The sequence below is a fragment of the Aptenodytes patagonicus genome, chromosome 6 (genome assembly GCF_965638725.1).
Source record: "Aptenodytes patagonicus chromosome 6, bAptPat1.pri.cur, whole genome shotgun sequence".
In the NCBI taxonomy this organism is placed as follows: domain Eukaryota; kingdom Metazoa; phylum Chordata; class Aves; order Sphenisciformes; family Spheniscidae; genus Aptenodytes; species Aptenodytes patagonicus.
Window position 1 is genome coordinate 43175778 of NC_134954.1, and position 22791 is coordinate 43198568.

Genomic DNA, 22791 nt, shown 5'->3' on the forward strand with positions numbered 1-22791 from the left:
CTACCACACTCTGTATACCATCCCCTATGCCTCAACATGGAGCTGCTAGCAGGTACGTATGCTGACCTGCAAATCAATCTTGTGTCAAGCACTGTTTTTCTTTCCCACATTCCTGCCAAATACATTACAATCAATAATTTCTTCAGATTCTTCAACAGGGACACTTCTACTAATGCAGGTTTTTTTGGTTTTGTTTTTTTTTTAAATAAACCATGACTATTCTGCCCTTTTGCTTGCCCTTGCTAAGAGGAACGCAGCACCTGTTCCCTCCCCACGTGGTCGCAGAGCCCCAACCTTGCCACCTCCACAAGAACTGGGAATGATTAACTAAAAAATTAACTACAAAATTAAGTAGCTGGATTTTATACCAGGAAAGTATAGAGGGTTGGAAGTATTTATAAGGACTTGGAAAGAAACTATAACAGATATACCACATGATACTCCTTTGTAAATATCCCACAAATAGAGGGGAAAAAAGCCATCACTATCCTAAATCCTCAACACTGTGAGAACTGGGACTGCTTTACAACTGCTCATGATCATAGTTGTTCTTTGGGGTTTTTGGTTGGTTGGTTCCACCACCCCCTTGCCATTTCACCTTCTTCAGTATAACTAAGAAATACCTGTGCTCCTCCTTCAGAAAATATTTCAGCTGCATTGAACACCAGGACAAAACTGCTGTTGGACTTGTAGCTGCAACTCCCAATACATACTGATACTTCACTCCTAAAGGTCACATTAAAAAGCTTATAAATCAAAGTATCAAACTACTGTGGCCAACATTTATGCTCCAACGAGAGAAATGTAGCAAGTCAATTGTTCATGACTGCAAGTCACGGACAAACACAGACGACAACTAGAAAACCAGAGGCAGAGACCTGCACCACCTCCCGACTCCCTCCCTTTGCAGGGTGGGGTGCAGAGGGGGGAACTTTTAGACAGAGCATCGCAGCTGGATTTTTATTTCCTACCTGCATTTATCCTACCCTCGTTGTTTTGAGACACTTTACATACCAACAGGGTCAACTCCTTTGCGGTTACTCTGCGCTTTCTTCTCTCCGTTGTGAACTGCATGTATTCAGATTTTTCTGGAGTGCCTAAAAAACCTACAGTGTATGTCATCTGGAGATGCGGTATTTATTGCTTGCATCAGGGACTTTCTGTGTAATACACTAAAGCAGGGCAAGCTGGCTAATTACTGCTGCATCCAAGTTCAAAGTTCAGATCCAGATGTCAAACTTCTTAAAAATTCAGGATCATATGGTTTTACTTTTAGTTTGGCTCATCAGAGAGAAAAATCCCAAATCATGACCTTTGATGCTGGCTTCCTCGTTTCTGTCCCTGAGTTGCTGTGTAATTCTTGGGAAGTAAAGAAAATCTCAAAGCCTTGCCTACCTACATTACTAAAATGGTGACCTCTTACTTATTTTTAAACTAACTATGTAGGATTCCAGTCAGTTGCCAGCGCAGTGACTCAGCAAAGCCCCGTGCAGAGAAACTCCCTGCTGGGACTCTTGCAGCCCCAAAGGGAGAGAGGCCAGGTCGTGGGCCTTTCCTCACAGAACAAACGCACCTGCTTTAGGCAACTGCAGGACACGCAGGACGCCATCAGAAAGGGCTCCCGGAAGTCAGAATGCAGATCGTTTGCGAGTGATGAAATAAGGAGAGAAGCACATTGCCTATGCAGCCTCCAGATTTCAGGATGCTGTTTTAAGAAAGCCTGGTAGTCCTCGACTCAGCATCTTTACATTACTCCTCTTAATTTACAATCAAGTTCAGTGACGTCCTTAATGTTGCATTAGAGATCTGCTGTCACTTCACAATCCGCACCTCTCGCACGCTGATACCCGGGAGTCTGAAAACACGCCCAACATTTCTAACAGCAAGGCTCAGGTGCTCTTTTGGAATATTTTCTCCCAAATCCATTTGGAACATAGAGTATATATAACAGATTTTCAGAGAATTATCTATAAATTAGTATCCATAGAACTATCAAGGGCATCTATGATTTCAAACGCAGTATCCTCTATTCAGTAAGCAATTTATTTCAGGAGGTTGACTCATTTCCTTAAAGCTTTTTCAGCTATCTGTTGTGACTGAAAAAATTCAAAAAATTTAGAAGTACTCAAGGAAATGAGCCAACACATCCTGGAAGAAATTCATCCAATACACACACAATAAGATAAGTCAACCTTAGATTTCTAAAGAAATGAACAGGAAGAAGTTCTAAAAGAACCTGAAATATTTTCTGTGAAATACAATGTTTGTTTCCCATCATCGTAATTCTCCTTATGTCCACTTTAAAAGCAATGTGCTATGGCTAATCAGGAAGGTAAAGTGGGTTTTGGGTTTTTTTTTTTCCCCTGCAGAGACAAAAAACCTTCCCTGAAATAGTTTAGTGAATCTCCCCAATATTTAAATTAAAAATATTGCTGCCATTATGCCTCATGAGAACTTTATTTCAGATCCCTGGTGCTTACCCCCAGGGGCATAGGGTCCATGGTCAAACTATACATCCCAAGACGAAGCCTTTTCAGTGAGATGCGTAAGGCACCACAGAACCCCCTCAGCACAGAGCTCTGGGGACACTGGCTACCTGGAGGTCATCACCCAGCGGCAAGGAAACAAGAAGTCCCTACCTTCAAGGGTCTCCAGCAATGTAATCAAGTGTACTGTCTTGGAAAAGTGCAACTCTGAAAACAAAAGCAAAGAACCAGAAACTTTTTTACAGCCTTTCCAAGAACCACTCATCCTAAGGGTTTCATGTTTCTGAATATCTGAAATCACGACAGGAACAAATGAAAAATCTATTTGCCAAACAAAAAAGATTTCATGAAATAGTAGTTATTACAAATTGCTTTTGCCCTTCTCTGGATTCTCACATACTTGTGAAGCATGAAGAGTGCGACTCAAGTATTTTGAGTATTCTCAGTCATTAAGTGAAAAAAGGCAGTTTTTCATTAAAACTTTTCTATGCCATTGTATATCAGACATGAATTTAGCAGCATGACAATGCTGAACAGATGCCTTTGGCTAGACGTTTACCAAGTGACGACGTATGCACACATGCTGGGCTGGCAAAGGTGCTAAACCTCTTCTTTCACTTGGGAGGCTCACTCCATATGCACATACAGCTTTTGGAAATGTAGCATGGTCCAGACGTGGTAGTGAATCTCCCAGAACACATTAGCATCAGCAGCCAGTTCTGAGAGGCTCTCTCATCAATGCCACCCCACTCTTGGAGAAGTGATCAACTGCGGCTCTCACAATGGAGGGAAACTGCACCCTGAGTTTGCGGCACAAAATCATTCTTCAGACAGATTCAATCAAGACAATAAAATCTCTGTGCCTCCTTCTCATTTTCTCCATTTGTCTTGACAGTCTTTACAGTTTGGATCAGTGTCTGTTCAGTCTTTCCAGCTGATTGCCTTGGACTTCGTTTTTCTATTTGATGACTTCTCTGTATCGGAATATCCCTTGATCACTGTATGTAATTTGTCATCTTTACCTGGTCAGGCAAACAAAAAGGTTTCCAAACCTCAGCATGCCCCTTTGCAATCCACCAATTCCTTCATCATACGCAAGTTCTTAATATGCCAGTCCCAACATCCAGAAATATTTCATTGTTTTAAAGCTGTTATCTTATACAGAAAAGCTGAGATCCAACTGCTCTTCTAATGACATAGTTTCACATTGCAGCTAATAGTTACAACCACCAGATGAGTAGATGGCCCGCAGAGGCACGGCCTCATGGTTCCTCCTGGCATGCTCCACTGGACAAAGCAGTCCGTTAGCTGCACAATGTCAGATCAGCAAGTATCCAAAGGAAAACTGTAACCAAATTAGATGCAACCCAAAGCTACACTGAAAGTCACTGGGTTTTTTGGAGGGAGGAGGTGTTAGTTTTCTCTAGGGCAAGGCAGATTCAACTTCTTGATCATCTTAATGATTTTTCCCACTCAGACTCCCCCTCACCTTAACACAAGAAATACCGTATAAAAACACAAGGAGAAGTACAAAGGCAGAAAGACAGACTGAGTGAAAAGGTATATACAGACTCCCCAAACCAACAGAAGAAAAACTAAAAAGTGTGTGGAGCTGGGGGGGGGGGCGGGCATAATAAAATAATCATTTCATCATTTCCTACTTCAAATTAACTTGTTTGTTTGCTCACAGTACCCAGAATGTCATAAACCTAAATTTTGACATATTTCCACAGAACCTTCCATGAAAAGAAACGGGGTGGAAGGAGAAGTGGGATTTGCAGAAAAACAAAAAACCCCACACTCAATTCAAGCCAATGTACCCCCCCAAAAAAAAACAAACCAACAAACAAAAACAAAGACTTTTTTCAGATTATGTAGCTTATTAGCAAAAAGTTAATTTTCAGAATGAAATTGCTCAACCTTTGTCTGAGCAAAAAGAGAGTTGGAGTAATGCTAAGTGGTAATTCAGATCCTTGAACAGTGAGCAAGTGGAACCTCTAAAGAGTGAGTTTGTCCTGCTTTATTATTTTGAAATCAAATACTTTTAACAGGCTCTTCTCATCTTTAAAGAATCACAACACTCTAGGTTTAGCCAAATGCAGTTTTTAAGATTAATGTACTTCATATCCAACTACCTTCAATTTGTTCACAGTAATTGGAGTTTCTGGTGAGTACGTATCTACAAGATTACCAAGACTTCAGTAAATATTCTTGAGTACCAAATGACCTACCTCAACGTAATTGGTGGTTCATGCCCTAGGAAAACGGAAGACTGTTTTCCATTGGAAATTAAAATGGTATTTTATGATGAAGTCTTGATGAACTACGTCTAACTGCACAGCAGTCCTAAGTAAAAAAGACATTATCCAAGCAATAGTATCTTACTAATCTATTCTTCATTACCTCTCATGCAGTAGATGCAGAAGAGTGAAAAAGGAGGTTGGAAGATTGCCCAGGATCTTTGCAATCTACTTCAGCAGAAGAGAATTTAGAATTTTCAGGATAAGTTAACTCCAGAGTAATGCACTGACAGTATAAACAGAGTTTTCCCGTAATAACCAGAAAAACTGCTAATCTGTCTTCAGCACCATCGTATCATATTCAGAGTAATGGAATGACTTTTTTTCCCCATACGTTGCCTAGATCTTCCTCTTCACACATATGCTTCATCAGTTTTGTAATGAGATGATTTCTTCAGGGTTAAGATTTACCTTTTAAACAAAAAGGATACCGAAATAGTTACTTCTGGTCTAAAATCTTTAAGCTCAGGTCATGAAGATGAGAGCAGAGGAAGCCAAACACTGCTTATGACAAGTACTAAATGGGTCTGCAGATAAAACTGAATGAGACCAAAGCTAAAAGAAACACAAAGGTCATGTTGCAATTCTTTAGAAGCAGTATCATTTTATCCGTGCCAAAAATCAAAGCCAATTATATTAAAATCACCACTAGAAGTCAAAAAAGGACATAAATGTCTTGCTTATTTAACTTTTTAGCATGAAATCTCAGAAGTAAAAAGCTTCCTCTCTTGCAGTGTTAACATGCAACAGCAAAAAAGGACCACAAAACTGTGTAGGCTAATGAAGGCAAAGAAGCTTTATTAATTTGTGTAAATATCTTGAAAGCACTTACAGATAACAACATTTCCATTATTTCTTTTAAATTCCTAGCAGTAATTCCCTGGGACTCTGCAAGCAAAGAACAGAACCTAGAATTAAATACAACTAGAAGCAAAGGCTCACCAACTCAGCTACTCCCAGCAATGCAAGTAAACCCAGAGCATACATAAGTAATTACAAAACGCGCAATCAGACTTGCACTCCTATTACAGCAGCCTACAAATCGCATCCCATCACACCCTCTCTGCTGAGGTCACTGCTGCACATTGCAGCTGAGCAGGTGCAGTGGCGAATTACTGCCAAAGAGACAGTCTCTCTCACTCCAGGTTACACACTCCTGCAGGTTCCCTGCAGCTACCCCTGCTGCTCTCCCTCATCCCATTTGAGATGCTAAGTCAGTATAGAGCTGTTTGTACTCTGGGGAGAGTAAATTCTCTGCCAGCTGAGCTCTGCTCAGCCAATGGGCAGTAAATAGTAGCACCGAAGACAGTAATCTACACTAATCTGAAAGGCGATAATTTTTATTTACTTGCTTGAGCAGGAGAGAGGGACTGTACTCAATTAAGTGTGCTGTAATCAGGACTGCTTTTCAAAAATCTTAATCTTATGTGCTAATGACTCAGAACATCTAGCCAAATGGACAACAAAAGCCATAAAGCTATTCACATCATTTGGTGAAATGCCACTGATGTCAGGTGGGTTGTCTTTGATTTTACTTGCCGAAAATAGATCACGGGTGTGGGGTTTTTTTAAAGGAAACTGGACAACGCGCTTTTATCCTATTGCTCAAATAATTTACAAGTTAAAGAATACATCAAAGAAGGTGTCGTTGCCTGTACATTAAGTACTACCCCATCAATAACTCCCAAAATCTTATTCATTGTTGACTTTGGTAGATTGTTGCATCCTTATTCAGAGATGCATTAATGTTGAAAAGTTTGTCAAACTGAATTTTCCCTCTCCCTGCAGGCTACCATCTGCTGAACTGTCATGCATGAAACTCTATATAGAAATTAAACTACAGTGAACGTAGAAAAGATGGGTTTTTTTTTCTTTTTTATGAGGTCATTACTGGATATTTATCTCAATGACAACAGTATGTGCCTGCTATTGCACTATAATGTTTTTCTATGCATATTTCACCTTATAAAGCCAAACCCATTTAGGCTTAACTGGCTTCATATGCAAGAAAGCGCTTCCACATTTGATGGCAAAGATAAAACATTGATTAAGGTCCTGATCTTGCAAGTCACCAAATGCCTTCAAGTCTTAGCCCTCTTCACTGATGACACCTAGTAGGTCCAAGCTTTCAGGTTTAATCTGTCAAAAATTATCCTCAAGTGAGACTCCACTCATCTGAACCACATTTATGTCCATCAGATAAAGTTTAAATTCTCAAGGAAGGAAGCATTTCATAGAGCATGAGAGTTCATACCATATCCGATAATGAAAACTTCTAATGGAACTGAATAGCAATGATCAGAGAATTATTGTCAGGGAAAACCAGAAACTGAATTTCTAATCATACTTCCTGTAAGAAAACTAGAAACTGGTGACCTGTACCCATCAAACCTTCTTCTCTGTACAGTTAAAGAGGGCTTGATGTTAACAGTGACATGCAAGAAGAGATCAAGCTGAAATTAAATTCTTAAATATGTCCTTTAAGAATAAACATCCTTTGTCCATTTCCCTTACGATCTGATTATATAGCCACATAACTATGCAAGTTATTTTGAATATATTATATAAATTTTCAAAATAAGCTCCTTTACATTCACTTAGTAGTTTACAGTACTCATCTTGCTTCTTCCAGGCAAAGTAACAAATCTTTGTTGTATCTTCTCCTCTTCTCCTTACTACAGTACCGGGGAACGACTATGTTATTTTTACGGAAATTGTAGGTTCATTTTTTACGTTACCGCACATGGGGATAAAGGATTAATTTATTCCCAAGGTCAGGGCAGGAATGACAAAGGCAATGAATCTACTAATTTTTATAAACTTTCAAGGACTACTGACACATTAGTGATGGAATGAGTGATAGTGACTCGAAATACAAATGAAGACTTTGACATTAACTCCAAATGACTGCTAGACAAAGGAGGCAGATCTCGTGAAGAGAGTTTGACCAGGCCTTGAAACAAAGCTCTGAAGCACGGGATTTGCTTGCCTGGGAATTGGCTCCCCACCAGAATGAGAGCAACGGAGTCCTGGATGCTCCTGGGCAAAGAGACAAGAAATGCTGCCAATGCAGACGTTTGTAAGCTTTGTTTCTCCCAAGGAGTAAACGCCAGCTAAGCATAGCCAGTTTAACGGCACTCTTGTTGCATCTTCACGCCACATCAGTACCTCTCTTATGCCAAACTGGCAAATTGTACAAGGGCTGGGTACCGCTCAGGCCCAGCTGAAAGTTTTTCCGTACCAGAGGAGCTCTAAGATGGTCAGGTCTTTTTTGTTCCTCAAATAACATAAGTTACAAGACACATCTTGATGAGCTTTGCTAGGAAACGAGGCCTATCAAGATCAGTATTGGCACCTTCAGTAACCTCCTCCACTTATAATTTCAGAACCTGTGTATCCAATATCAGCATATATTAAAAGGTTATGTTAAACTTATACACCAATAAAGCGTTAGATTCAGTCCTAGTATGCGTTTCTCATCTTTTTAAGTGCCACTGGTTTTAACTACATCGGTCACGTCCTTAACATACTGTATGTCCTGGTTTCGGCAGGGATAGAGTTAATTTTCTTCCTAGTAGCTGGTACAGTGCTGTGTTTTAGATTTAGGGTGAGAACAATGTTGATAACACACCGATGTTTTAGTTGTTGCTAGGTAGTGCTTACACTAGTCAAGGACTTTTCAGCTTCCCATGCTCTACCGACTGAGAAGGCTGGAGGTGCACGGGGGCTAGGAGGGGGCACAGCCAGGACAGCTGACCCCAACTGGCCAAAGGGATATTCCATACCATATGACGTCATGCTCAGCATATAAAGCTGGGGGAAGAAGGAGGAAGGGGGGGATATTTGGAGTGATGGCGTTTGTCTTCCCAAGTAACCGTTACGTGTGATGGAGCCCTGCTTTCCTGGGGATGGCTGAACACCTGCCTGCCGAGGGGAAGTAGTGAATGAATTCCTTGGTTTGCTTTGCTTGCGTGCACGGCTTTTGCTTTACCTAGTAAACTGCCTTTACCTCAACCCACGAGTTTTCTCACTTTTACCCTTCCAATTCTCTCCCCCATCCCACTGGGGGGGAGTGAGCGAGCAGCTGTGTGGTGCTTAGTTGCCGGTCTGAGGTTAAACCACAACACTGTATTTAACACTCAGCTTGTAACACTTCTCCATTAATTCAGATTCTTATAGTCATTGATAAATCTGTGCAGATGAAGGAGCCAAGAACTTCATAAAAAATTTATAGGATGAATTCCAGCACTGTGCATAATGCAAAACTAATCCATAATCTATTACTTACATGAAACAAATTAATAGATTAATTAATGTAACTACTTTTTCAATCCAGTTGTCAGTGATTTGGAGTAACTGTTTTTCCCAAATTATTTTGGAAATGCTGTGTGGCATGTTGATTTGATGACAGAAAACAGGTCAGCAAATGTCTTTAAAAAAAAAAAAATCAAAATGAAAGTCAACCTCCTTCAAACAAATAAAAAAACCCAAGCTAACACAAGGCAGTTTTATGGTAAAAGAGAATATTATGAATTCAAAAGTGTACATTGTTTTCCATTATCCAGTGTTTGTATTTGCCATCTTCCCACCTGCTGGAACAGTCACTTACATAAAAAAGGCAGGGTGGGGAGAACACTGCTTTCTATCCAAAGGATTGTAAGTGTAGTCATGCCAAAACCTCTTGCAGTGGAAAGATACTGACAATACAGCTGAAAGTGTCCTCCCTGCAGTTACGTTTGTCTAGTTTTCAGGTCAGGGGTATCTCAAAAACTTAAAAAACAAAATTAACTGAAAAGTTTGGATGTTCTGGCAACACTTTCTCTGTCACAGCTTGAACTTATTCCAGACATAAATATCATCCTACAAGATTCTAGGTTTTGTTTTTATTTTTTAGCAGGGAGGTAATTCTTTTCTTCTTAAAACAAATAATGAGTGTATTTTAATGTAGTGAGTATATCTTTTAAGGTATCTGCTGCATGCGATGAAAATACATAGAGAAAGCATCTTCTATTCATGTCTTCTAACTTTTGCAGTAAAGAGAAGGTATTATGCTGTCCATACACTGATTTTTGAGCAAAATTTACTAGCTCACAACTGAGGAGGAGAAAGTACCAAATCCCATGTTGGGGAAAAAGTAGCTCTGCATGTGGGTCAGGATCTAGGAAGAAAGGAAAGAATAAGATTGAAATGCAGTACCTGGTGGGAAAGCTTCTGAAGACCCTTGGTTTGTTACAGATTTTTTTTTGTTGGTTGTTGTGGTTTGTTTTTTTTTTTTAAATCACTGTAAGCCTCACCGCATTTGATTTTAGGATACAATTCCTATATTAGACTGCCTTCACTTTTCATTAGCCCACTCAAGAGGTGGCCTTTCCCTAAATACTACTAAGTCACCAGTAAATGAGGTACTTCAAGGCAGCTTTTTCCACATACTTTTGCTTATCACAAGTATCAACATTCAGACAGACACTGACTAGCGCCAAGCCCAGATGCAGGCCAACATTAATTGAAGTTCTCTCCTGTAATCCTACTTATTGTCGACTATGAACTTTGCTTTGTTCTACATATTATTTAAGCATAGGTCCCCAGTGGGAGTTTTACCGACATCTCAACATGCACAGGTATGGCTCTTCCAGAGCTTCAGAGTCATAGCTAGTCCTTTTGTTTATTTTTTGAAGAGAACAAGACCTAGTGCTTAGATATTCAGATGATGTCATTAAAAAAAAATTAAATCCCCAGTGGTTGATGACAAAGGGCACAATGCCAGCCTCTTGGAAGCCTATGCCAAAGACTCTACCATGGAGCCAGCCGGGTAAAGACCCACTCTTCTATATGGAAAGTCGAGCCCATGGTTTGCAGACTTTAGCTGCAGCCAAAATGAGGAGTAACCACAAATTAATACTGTTATGCCTAGTAACTAGTCAATAGACATTAACAGTACTGCTCAGATTTTAAGGTACAGAAGAGTACTCATGTTGCTAAAACAGGAAGGAAAAAAATCAAGTGAATAATCAGGCTTTTCTGGAAGATAATAAAGTTATTACTTTATATGTTTTCTATAATGGAGACCAGAGAAATCTTTTGGGAATAAAGTAACTTAACATTTTATAATCTCTGTCTAATGTAAGCCACTATTTTAAGTGTATTAAAGGAAGTTTATGTGAAAGCTTTTTTCCTTTTTAATCTTTTCTGACCTGAAATGGAAAGGCTCCAAACTCCATTACCCTAAGAGGCTTAGTATAAACCTAGATACTATCTAAATTGCCCTATATAACTCTGCATCAGTTTTTTCTGTTTTGTTTTTATAATGCTATTGTGAATCCACACAGTAGGTATAACAAAAAGCCAAGCAGCCTGTGAAAAGCAGCTGATGGAAATAAATATAATGACCTTTGATAGCCAGCATTTTAAATGTGCTAAGGATCTCTAGAATAAGGGCATGCATCTCATAACTAGGACTCCGTAAATTAGGACAAAAATAGGCCAACCTGGGCAATTTGGCCATGGGAGTTAATCTATTTAAACCAAAAGTAGGGTTTGCTTCTCTCTCCTGACTTTTTAGTCTTTATTTTGTACTTTCTGATTTCTTTAAATATGAGACTTCATGGCAGCCCATAAAACTCATCAAGATTCCACTTCCCTCAGCATGCCACGAGCAGTGGAGAGTCCACCTGCTCATCTTCTTGAACAGTTCTCACTTCCCAAGGAAGTCCCGGTACCCTGCTGCTACAATAACACAGTGGCAAGAAAACTGGGATATCTCATAGTCTCTTCAAACTGAATATCCATTTCTCTTTTTTGATTGCAACTGGGTCCAATACTTTGCACAGCCTTACTCACTAAAGGAATCCAGAGCCTGACCACTCCTGCCATCGCAAGATTCAGATTCCTCTTAATTAGAGGAAAAAATTTCTGTAAAACTCCAGTAACTTAAATATTGCTTGGAACAAACATTTTTAAAGCATGCACGGACAGAGCAAAAGCTGGGTCAGTACTGGACAAGAAAACTTCATGGGTCTAACAGGATGCAAAATGTGTTTGTTAAATTCTGTAGTCTTCTACCACTTCAAAAAATGAAGAAGGTTTTCAGTCTAAATCCTAGTTTAGCTCTTTAAAAAATAAATACATTTTAAAAATTGAGAGAATGGACGTCTTCCTTCCTTCTCATTAGGACAGAAAGACTGAAAATTTCTCTTTACTCTTTAGAGTAAGCACAGGTATAATACCTCTACTAAAAAGCTCCCTCTCTGAATTTCATCATGCCTCGTCACTTTCAAGTGACGATCCTCATAACTGGTCCCGAAGAAGAAATGAGAAGCCCATCCTAGGCAAAGCTTAAAGTTGAATTCAAAATTATAAACCTGCATTTCAGATTTGACAATTTCACATTTCATGCAACACTGCCTGATTTACCTAAAGAAGAGCTCAGACTCAGAAATAACATTTCTCCCTTGCACACAGTCTCACTGGGACACCTTTCTGTGCTTTCATAGATGTGTTATCTACATTCTCCACACATCTCATGCCTCTGGAGCTAGAAAGCTGCTTCAAGAAAACTTGATGGACAAAACTGTTCAAGAAGTGCTACTGATACTTTAAAGAGTTCAGACTGTACAAAACCAGAAATAGTCAGGAAAAAGGATGTTTGCCTTCACAGAATATGCGTGTCCCTCACATACACTTTTCTTCTGGTAATCCTTAGGCATACACTGGAAAAGAAGATGACCCTCTGTAAAAAGCAGTCCCTCAACAAGCAAACAGATCACATTTTGGCTGCACGAAGTGATGAAACAGAGGAAGATACAAGTATGGTACTAAAACCAGCAAACTTGCACATGTATCTAAAAACATTCCTTAAAATACGAAATTCTAGAAAAACTGAGCATGAATTTAGCTATGTAGAGCTATGTAGAATTTTTCATAGTTAAGTTCAACTTCTTGCATTTAAAAACAAAAGATCAAAAGTTACTGCAGAGGAGTATCCCGAGGACTTTATAGTGAATGAATGTTTAAAAAAATACGCAGTCTTTTCTACAAAGTCTTTATTCATTTATGACTCTCCCCCCGCTTTTTAAAGAAAAAACAAACAAGCAAAAAAAAAAAATCCCACCAAAAACAAAAGTCTGGAAAAAATCCACATGCACTTTAAAAAAAAAAAATAATAAAATCAGTCCTTCAGATTAAGATCATTCTGTGTTTCTCCCCTTAGGCTTTTCTCTGTTTAAAAAGATAACATCTATTTTCATAACCATTTAGCAGGCCAAACATTTCACTGAAGTTGTATTGCACTTAGAAAAAGCTCCATCTACTATTCCCTAGTGTAAGCCAATCATCTGCAAACCACCTAGGAGTAAAGGCAGTGACTGATTACTGACAGTCTTGTGACCAACTGCACAAACCAATCTCTGGGTGAATGTGTACAGTGATTTGTAGTCAGTCTCTTAAAAAGAAAGGGGTCTAATAAGTTTGGTGGGATTCCTAGCGAGCCACTGCAATTTTAACCATGCAGTAAAACCGCACTAAGCAGCACAGAAGTAACTGCTTTCTCATGATAGAAAACTAATGAGAGCACGTTAATTGAATGAAGAGGGAAGGCGGTTACCCAGTGTGTCATTTTCAATTCCTTTTATAACGGATGTATTCTATGAAATTAATTTGAAGTGAAAATTTACCTGGATTGCTTCAGACCTTTCACCAGATCACTCTGTGCTAATGCCCGAGCTCAGAATGATACTTATCTTTAGAATTTCACCTTCTCTTCATTTACAGAATTAACAACCCCTTTTTCCCCCCACAAACACAGTGATCTAGCTTTCATGACAGTTAATTGTACAACCAACATAAAAAAAACCCCACAGGACCGTGCTTTTGGTTATGCAATGTGCTTTTTAAAGTAAGAGCAAAATATTTGCCTTTTTCTGTTCCTAGCTCCTTGAAAAATGGTGCTTTACTAGAAGACGTGGGGGGACATCGGCAGTACAGCACTAGGCTGGCACAGCCCTAGTGCTGTCTTGTGTTAGTGACCACACACAATTTCCACTGCCTTCAGGAGGCAATGCCAGAGGAGAGCGACTTTGTAAGTGAAATGGTTTTCATTTTAAAGAAAGAACAGGATAGATAACCTCAAGCAACTATGTTGAATATTAATAACGTGTTTGAGAAGGGAGCTTTTGTTTTTAAATGTATTCACCCACAAACATCCCTCTCCTGAGAAAGTAACTGTCCTCGACTTTCAAAGGAGTAAGTGGGGACTGGAGGTACTTCACAACAATTATTACAAAGGACTGAAAATCCTGGATTATACCCTGTGGGATTTAACTTACCTTAGCTATGTCTATAAAGTTTTATTATTTTTTATTTTTAAAAGATGCTAGATACTTGAAAGAGTTCATCAAAAAACCTAAATCAAAGATAGACAGGCATGCCTATCAGGCTGAATATATCCCTTCCTCTCTGTTGTAAAAAATGTGCAATTTCATCATACAGAATGATGAAACCACAAGTCTTAACAAGAAAGACTCTGCGCTCAGATCTATTTTAAATCAGGAACAAAACTCTCACCAGCACTCATGGATCTCAAGTGGCAGCAGAGACAAAAGCTCAATGTGAATAAGTTCCTGGACTTTTCATCATTTAAAAAGAAAACAGGAAACACAACATGTATCTCAAACACTCTGGTATTACACAGTAGCGTGATGGGGGTTTTAGGCCCAAGAAGGTGTAAATTTGGCTGTTCCTTATAGGATTCTTACTCTGTGGTAACTTAACATTGTTTTGTACTTTAGGGGCTCAACAGACTGAAAGTAGAAATATTTTTAATCATGAAAGTAGGGTAAAAGTCACTTAGAGCCTACAATAAGAACCAAGAAGAACTTTATGGAAGGATGCTATACTTCAGCATCTTGAATACCAATCCTGAAGTGCTGTGAACCATGAAAAAAACAACAGGAAGGGGTGTCAAACCTTTATTCAGACGAAGCTCTCAATGTATTTAAATTAGAATGTTTAAGCTCCATTTAGCAGTCTGTGCATTTTAACCACACTTAAGGCTGCTAATGCCGTCGGGAAGATTCATGTCTGTTTATTATGGAGACACTTCATTTAGGTGGCTTAAATGTTAGCACATATCCACAGTTCATCCCAGGAGAGACTGAAGCTCATGCAGCAACTCCAATACAGCTTTTATAACCAGGTTAAGCACTGGAACAGCACAAGTCCAGTCCAGTTTGTGGAGCTGCAGTAATGTTGGGGAAAAAATATCAGACAAAAAAAGAGTAAGAACTGGAAACAGCATCTCCACAGCATGTAACAAAGTGATGCACAGACTGAACATCTTGGGAAAAGCTGGCACAGCAAGTATCTCTCCAAAATCCTACTGAGACCGATTTCATTGCACTAAGCTTAATCCCAGCACAGACAAAATTCCAGTGGTCAGACCTGTTTCTACCAGCTTCTGCTATACTTGCTTTTGGCCGGCTGAACTGACAGTTCCTTTCTACATTAGTAATTACATTCAGAGAAGCAGTGCAATCTTGAAATGAATCAACCGATCAGTCCCACTTACTGACCACTGGTTAAATTCAAAGAGTAATTTTAATGCATGTGAACTGGATTCCTTGAGAAGATGACTAAACCCCATGTGCCACTACAGCTACCCGCTAGCTACGCTCCAGTTCCTAGTGGGGACATAAAGATTGTCCTTTGGACAGTTCCAAACCACACACGCAGCAGGGATGTCTGCATCTAGGGACCTGACTAAAAGTAATACAATGGAAAATCCCAACTCAAATATGCTGCTGATGCTAGGGTCTCAAGCCCCAACTGCTTTGACCTACTGATCCGCTCCTTTTGAGCCACATTATTTGCTAATGCACACACTGCCCACATGCCCTTGCATGCCAGCCTAGAGCTCTTTCCAGCTCCCTCCTATGAAATATCCTGAACAGCACAGAAAAAGCACAAAAAGAATCTCTTTACAGGATTTCCTTCTACAAGAATTCTTCATAAACAGAAATTCTCACTCCTTCAGAATTGATACAATTTCAATTCTACAAAATCAGACACATACAAAATACCTTTTGACAAATGTTAAGAATTTACTTGTCCAAAAAACTGTATAAACATTGGACAGTAAGCATGTCAAGTTACATGATGAATATGGTACTCCAAATTTTCCAGTCTGTAAGCCAGCCACCAGCAAAGGTGAAAACAGAAAACTGTATGCACGTTTGTTGTTTCAGAAGAATGCATTTCATTTCCTAGCAGGTCATTGTGGAATCAGATCTACATTAATTAGAGTCATGTTTTTACATAGTTCACTGCACTAAGAAAAGCAAAGAGAAATCCAAAGTAATTCTCTGCGATCTTATCTCAACTTTATCTTTCAATTAATCATGTAGTGTGCCAGAACACATATCAGAAAAGGAAATATGAAGTGGAAAAAGAGCAACAAACACACAGAAGTACTACAACATGGTTCTGACTTACCTATGTGATAAAGTCCTATCCAGTCAGTTGGGTCTACTTCTTCCTTAATATCCCAGAAAATGATGAGGTTCTGAGATTGCCCCAAGGTGTATTCGTACATACTGGCTGTCAGACTAGACCTGCTATCCGAGGTCACTAAATCAGTGTCACTGTTGGCACGCTGCAAGTTCATGTTCTCAGCCATGGTGCCCTGAGATGCCAAACTCTGCAGATTCTCTGGGCTCAGAGTATACCGTAGCTGTGGGTTGCGACGTCGCACAAAAAGCAGATGTTCTCGGGCTGAACTGGCCATCTCTCCTCCGCTTTTGTCAAGTTACGTGAAGAAGTTGTTGTTCAGAGATCTATAATGAAGAAGGAAAAAAGAAAGGAAAAAGAAAGTGTTAAAAGTGAGATAGCAGGTTACTCAGTCAAATATTAAATGCAGAGGCATTAGTGCAAAAATGTTCCTACAGAAGCCAAAAATGGACTGAGTAAAATCTTTTACTTCATTGCTCTACCACTGCAGCCACCTCAGTGTCTGTATATTCAAAAAAAAAAAAAAAAAATAGCATGAATCACTTGTGACAAAATTCAGAGTTAACCACACACCATGAAATAACATTTATAAGCCAGAAAGCAGCAGAAAGCAAAACATCCAAGACCATCTATCAAGCAAGAACAGCCACAGTAACAAAGCTAATTTAAGTCTGGCAGTAGCCTAAAGAGTGAAGAGATAATGAACTCATCTTCCACCAAAGAAATCACAGCAGTATATGATGTACTTTCACTTGGATATGTTAGTTTCCAACAATATTCTCTATGCACTGTATGTTCAGAATCAGTAAAGTGTTGAAGATATTAATAAGGTTGGACATATTTCAGTAGAAATATGGTATCACAGATTTATGCTACTATAAAATCATTTTGTAAGGATTATATTTTTTTAAGATACAAAGCATAGCTTCTGAGATCCTCTACACCATACAAAAACATGTCAGACCATTGACTGCGGTACTTTAGACTAAGGATATATATTCAATTAGCCCATGTCAGTTTACCCGTGCAGTCAGATTTTGTTGTTCTTTTCCATACATCAGAAAACAGAGGCCCTACAAATTCAACAGCTTTCCTCTAGCCCTGAGGAGACACTAGAAGGTCTTCACTGAAATGGACATGCCAATATCATCACACCATACCTTCAGAAGCAAAACTTGCATCTCATTACCCATAGCTACTAAAAGTACCGCCATTTGAAAATAAGCCCTCACATAACTCACAATTTGAGATAAATCATCCGAAAGGAAAGACAAGAACAGCAAAATATTAAAACAGAGGCAACAGCTTATAGGAGGATAGAACTGGCGATGGGGAACCTCTTGCCATAGAAGGAATATGAAAATTTCCTTATCTAAGCTACGTGACTTCGACCAAAGCTGTTTGCCTTTTTCAAAAGCCATAGTTTATATGAACTCATTGTTTCTTTATTTTACAGAGGGAATAAAATAGTCTTCATCTGGCAGAACCATTTGCTTTCAGAAGAAACTGAATTTTCTGGTAATGTGTTTTTCAGCCAAAACTGTGAAAATGATCTTCTGTACTATATTCACCTGGAATAGGAACCACCTATTTCCTCCAAAGCCAAACCAAACCAAAGCAGTCCTCCTGCCCAGTAGTAATTCCAAGAGCTCACCAGGAAGAAATTGGGTCCTGGGCTCCTTACACTCTTCATACAATTTGAGAATAGTATTTCAACATTTCTGACCAGATTGCAACTTAACCAGTGACAACATCAATTATTCCACTATAGTATCTTCTGTGAGGAATGTATACTGCAGGAAATATCTCCTTATTTTTATACAGACAAATAACCACATATAAGAAAAATGTGTGCATGTACACGTATAAAAAAGCAAATAAGAGGTACCTGTGTATTATTCTTGGGCTTTCTTCTTGGTGTCACAGCTTTCAGCTATCATACGCAGATAATATTTGTTCTCTTAAAATAACCCAAGCATTGTCAGACAGTGCTGAGTGTCACCTGCTATAATGTTCCTTGTTTCAAGGAAGGAAGCGTGTAATGCAGAATTAGGTAGAGCCCACGAGAAGCAAATGGATTGGTTGGCCACTTCCATAGTATTATAACTGTAATTAGACCTCCAGTACACTACTGCTATCAATCAAATTTCTGACAACTGGTTTATTAAACAGAAACCTCTGCCTCTAGAGGGCAAAAGACATTTAATTATTAAAAAGAAAAAACAAGTAAAGCACTTGGAGATCCCAAGATTGTGACTAAGAAAAATTCTTTAAAAAAAAAACCATTTTCATATTTTGAGGGTTTTCTTTTCCTATTCATTCCTCTTTCCCCACATGATGAATCTTCAAGAACTGCCTCTTCCCTTCAATTTCCTATCACTCATCTTCAATTTTCTTTTTAATAACATTTCAGTGTATGCACTCTTCCAGTTTATCACAAATCCTTCTGCTATTTTTTAGCTTTTCTTCAATAGGAGATGTTTTGAAATATTAAGAACTAACAAAGGGGAAAAATAAAGTTCAGTTCACCCAGTTGTATGCAATTCATCACACACTGTACATGGTCCAGCATCAAATATTGCAGAAAAGGAAAGAAACAAAAATTCAGTTCAATAATTCTACATATACAGAAGTGACATGGAGATTACCATATTTACTTCACAAAGTACACGACACAGTCTTTCCTGAATGAGCAATGTTTTGGCTGCACACACAAAACATTTTATTTTTGGTGCTGGACGTCAGTGGGGTTCAGTAACTCCTTCTCTGTCATGTTCCCACACACTCTGTATCTGACAGCAGTGTCAGTGACGAAAAGGAAACTTTGGTGTAAAGGGCCTTCTTAAATGAGCGTCAGGGAAGTTATTATCTTGTTTCTCTATGCGGAGCATTATTCAATAGATCTGAAAATCCTGGGTGACTTTTGAGACCAGGAGGGTAAATAAGAAATAGCCACCGACTTCCCTACAAGCCAGTGAAACACGCAGGGATCAGCCAGTCACTGCAATCCCCTGCCTTTTTTTTGTCACCCTTCTTTTTTACTTCGTGATCTGGGCAACAGCACACACTAACAGTAAGTCTTAAATGTCACAGTGAAAGAGCTGTACCCCCCAGGCAGGAGGAGCCCCGATTTGCACCTGAGCCTGCCTGCCACAGCAAGCACGTACACCTGACTGGGTACCACCGCCCTCCACACTAGGAGATCGGGCAAGATTAATTAACAGACTGACAGCGCGCTATCAAGTTAATCTTCTGTCCCACAACTAGAGATTTATGTAATTTTGAACTATTGTATACAGTGGTTTTACAGCAAAGTAAGTGTCATGCAGGAGGATTACAAGTTAAAGTTTTAATAGGAGGGATGAAAAAATTTCGTTCAGCTGCACAATAGTACACTGTACCCGGGGCAGCACTGGCATTTGTCGGAACATACTGAAAATTTATATGTGGCAGACGAACACACTCATCCATGTTTAAGGACCCGTAAGAACTAACTTGTACTAGCTAGGACTATCCCACAGTTTGAGAGATGAGAACAGCCTGAGAAAAATGTTAACTCCTTCGCAACAGTCCATTTTCTTAAGTCCTAATTGTTATCGCTCTGGTGAATCACAGACATCATTACAGTTTCTGAAAGTAAAGTATACCACAAATCTAAATGCTGGGTAACTTCTCTGATCCTACTCATAAATCCAAGTGTCTTAAAGTCATGATTTAAACAATGATACCAACAAATCACATAACTTAAAGCAATTGAAATCAATTTGCAACGAACAAGTTAGGAGCTCATTTACATGCAAGTTTATTATGGAAAAAATACCTCCAAAAATTCAGGACTCATAAGCTTCTAGAGTATTTTCTAAATTCAGTGAAATAGGTTGTAAAGGGGCCCTAGTGTCGTGTTAGACAGTACTCTGCTACGTAGCATCTCACAGTAAGCTGGGAGGTTAATTAAGGAGATTTGTAAAGAGAGAAATATGACACTCATATTGTAAAAGGGGAAAAGGTGATTGCCATAAAACTCAAACCATAAGGAGTGATGGAAGGGAAAAAAGAGCCACTACTTTAATTATTTGCAGTCTGAAAATTCAGTCTGACGATGGGATGAAAACCTTACACAGTGCCTTCCTGCCTACAAAAGGAATTGCTTATCTCACATTTGGTTAAGAATTCCCGATGCCTGTCATTAATAATCTAACTAACAGTACACTAACTCATACATCCTACAAGAGACTGAAAATAAGAATTATCCTCCCACCTTCAATTCCTGCTAAGTGCCACTGAAACAGCATTTGCATCCAGACTATACTGTAAAGACAATACCCACAATTAGCTGTGTGCACCTGCCCTGCCATGAAGGTTTAGCTAATCAGGCTGAATGCGATCAGAGCAGCGATTTCACTAAGTATCAGACCAAGCTGGCAAGGCATATTGTTTCGTGAAGGCAAGCTGAAATGTGGAAACTGAATCAAAAGCGTAGGGAAAATATAGGCATTTGCGAAATCAGCAGATACGAACTTTAGCAAAGTATTTTAGTTGAAAATTGAAACCTGTACCAAAGCTGCTTATCCGTATCACAGCGTTTTCTTCAATACTTGACAAGAAGCTTAGAGAGAAATAGGACTGATTTCCTCTTAATCTCTACGTGGCACAAGTTCAGGATTATTTCTATCTACATATACTCCTCAATTACTAATCATAGAGGGACCAGAATTGGGAGAAAGTTCCACTTAATATACAAAATACGGATAGGAAAAATCCCCTTGCCCAACCTTCTTCACTAAAGGAGACTGAAAAGAAACGTCAAACCATTTCTGACATGCAGTCAAACACTCAACAGTTTAAAAAAATACATGAATGAAAGTCCGGGAGTTCCAGCACAGGAATAACCAAAAAAATCCCACCCCATCATGCAAAACAAACTAAAGTTCACATGCTGCCTTGTTTATCTTACTTGTAACAGTGATTCACTTCTTGTTTACGTAGTGATCTTTTATGTGGTTTACAGGTCTTGCTAACAGCCTTTTCCCACAGCATTTACTGTAAACCAACTCTATAGGGCTGGCCCTGAGAGCACAACCGGTTACCCACTGGACAAGATTTGCACTCTAAGTGGGTGGCTGAGGGTGCCGCTGGGGAAGCGACGAAAACACATTTCACTGGGGGATTGGCTTCACGTCACCGCACTGCAATGTCACGTCACCTGCAAGAGGTGCGAGGTGAGGAGGTGGGCAGGGCAGCAGCCCGCCGGCCAAAGCTCGGCAGGGAGAGCCCTCGGGGAACGCTCTGCACCTGAGCGTCTCCATCACTGTACATCAGATGGGCAGGAAGAACCGTCCAGCCCAACTGGCCCCCAAATTTTCCCCCCATTCATAGAATCATTTAGGTTGGAAAAGACCATTAAGATCATCAAGTCCAGCCATTAACCTAGCACTGCCAAGCCCACCACTAAACCATGTCCCTAAGCACCACATCCACACATCTTTTAAATACCTCCAGGGATGGTGACTCAACCACTTCCCTGGGCAGCCTGTTCCAATGCTTGACAACCCTTTCGGTGAAGACATTTTTCCTGATATCCAATCTAAACCTCCCCTGGGGTAACTTGAGGCTGTTTCCAATTGTCCTATCCCTTGTTACTTGGGAGAAGAGACCGACACCCACCTCGCTACAACCTCCTTTCAGGTAGCTGTAGAGAGCGATAAGGTCTCCCCTCAGCCTCCTCTTCTCCAGGCTAAAGAACCCCAGTTCCCTCAGCCACTCCTCATAGGACTTGCGGTCTAGACCCTTCACCAGCTTCGTTGCTCTTCTTTGGACACATTCACATGATGCTTGGTATTCTCTCTCAAATGCCACTCCCATGCTGAGATAAGCAATCCACATAATTATACAGGGAGAAGAACACATTAAGAATATGATGAACAGAAAACATGCTGGTTTCCCAGTTATACACTGTGTGACATTGCTTTGTTCAGTACAAAGATTTATAAATGCTACAGTAAAGTAAAGGGCTCAAACTGACCAGCTCTGAGCTCTAAGTGGCTGAGAAAAGAAAATACTTCCTGAATAAATTCAGAATTTGCGGATTTTTCTCCCCACAGAACTCAAAACTAGCCTGTTTTCTGGGATAAAGTATGACTACAGTCCATTTGCAGCTATCCATATGCTGGCTTCAAACTTGCTAGAAATTCTGGCCAAAGCAGAATAGTCAGAATTCACTGTCAGCTGCAAAACTTGTCCAAGAAGCTGGGTGATGGTTAACCATATGGTTAACTCATACACTTAACCAGTCTGCACTTATCCTGCTCTCAGTACTAAAGAGCTTTCAAGCTCCTTCAGAGCTGCGGTGTGCCTCTGCCAGCAGGACAGAGGGGCCCCTCCCGGTAAAATTCACCAGCTACTTACTCTGCGAGATCATCATAACTGATTTTGCCGGAGACAAAGAGATTAACTCAATAGCTCTTTAAATTTTCTTCCAGGCTTATATTCTAGTATTTCTATGACTA

At 39.7% G+C, this 22791-nt stretch overlaps 1 protein-coding gene across 3 annotated transcripts in view; it reads right to left on the reverse strand.

Annotated features, from left to right (window-relative positions):
* HECW2 (HECT, C2 and WW domain containing E3 ubiquitin protein ligase 2) overlaps positions 1 to 22791 on the reverse strand; it is a 175675-nt gene that overhangs the window by 107598 nt on the left and 45286 nt on the right. For all 3 annotated transcript variants that reach the window (XM_076342260.1, XM_076342258.1, XM_076342259.1), the window contains exon 2: positions 16271 to 16611. In XM_076342260.1, coding sequence (XP_076198375.1) covers positions 16271 to 16562 — 292 coding nt within the window. In that variant the 5' untranslated portion in view covers positions 16563 to 16611. The remainder of the gene's footprint in view (positions 1 to 16270; positions 16612 to 22791) is intronic.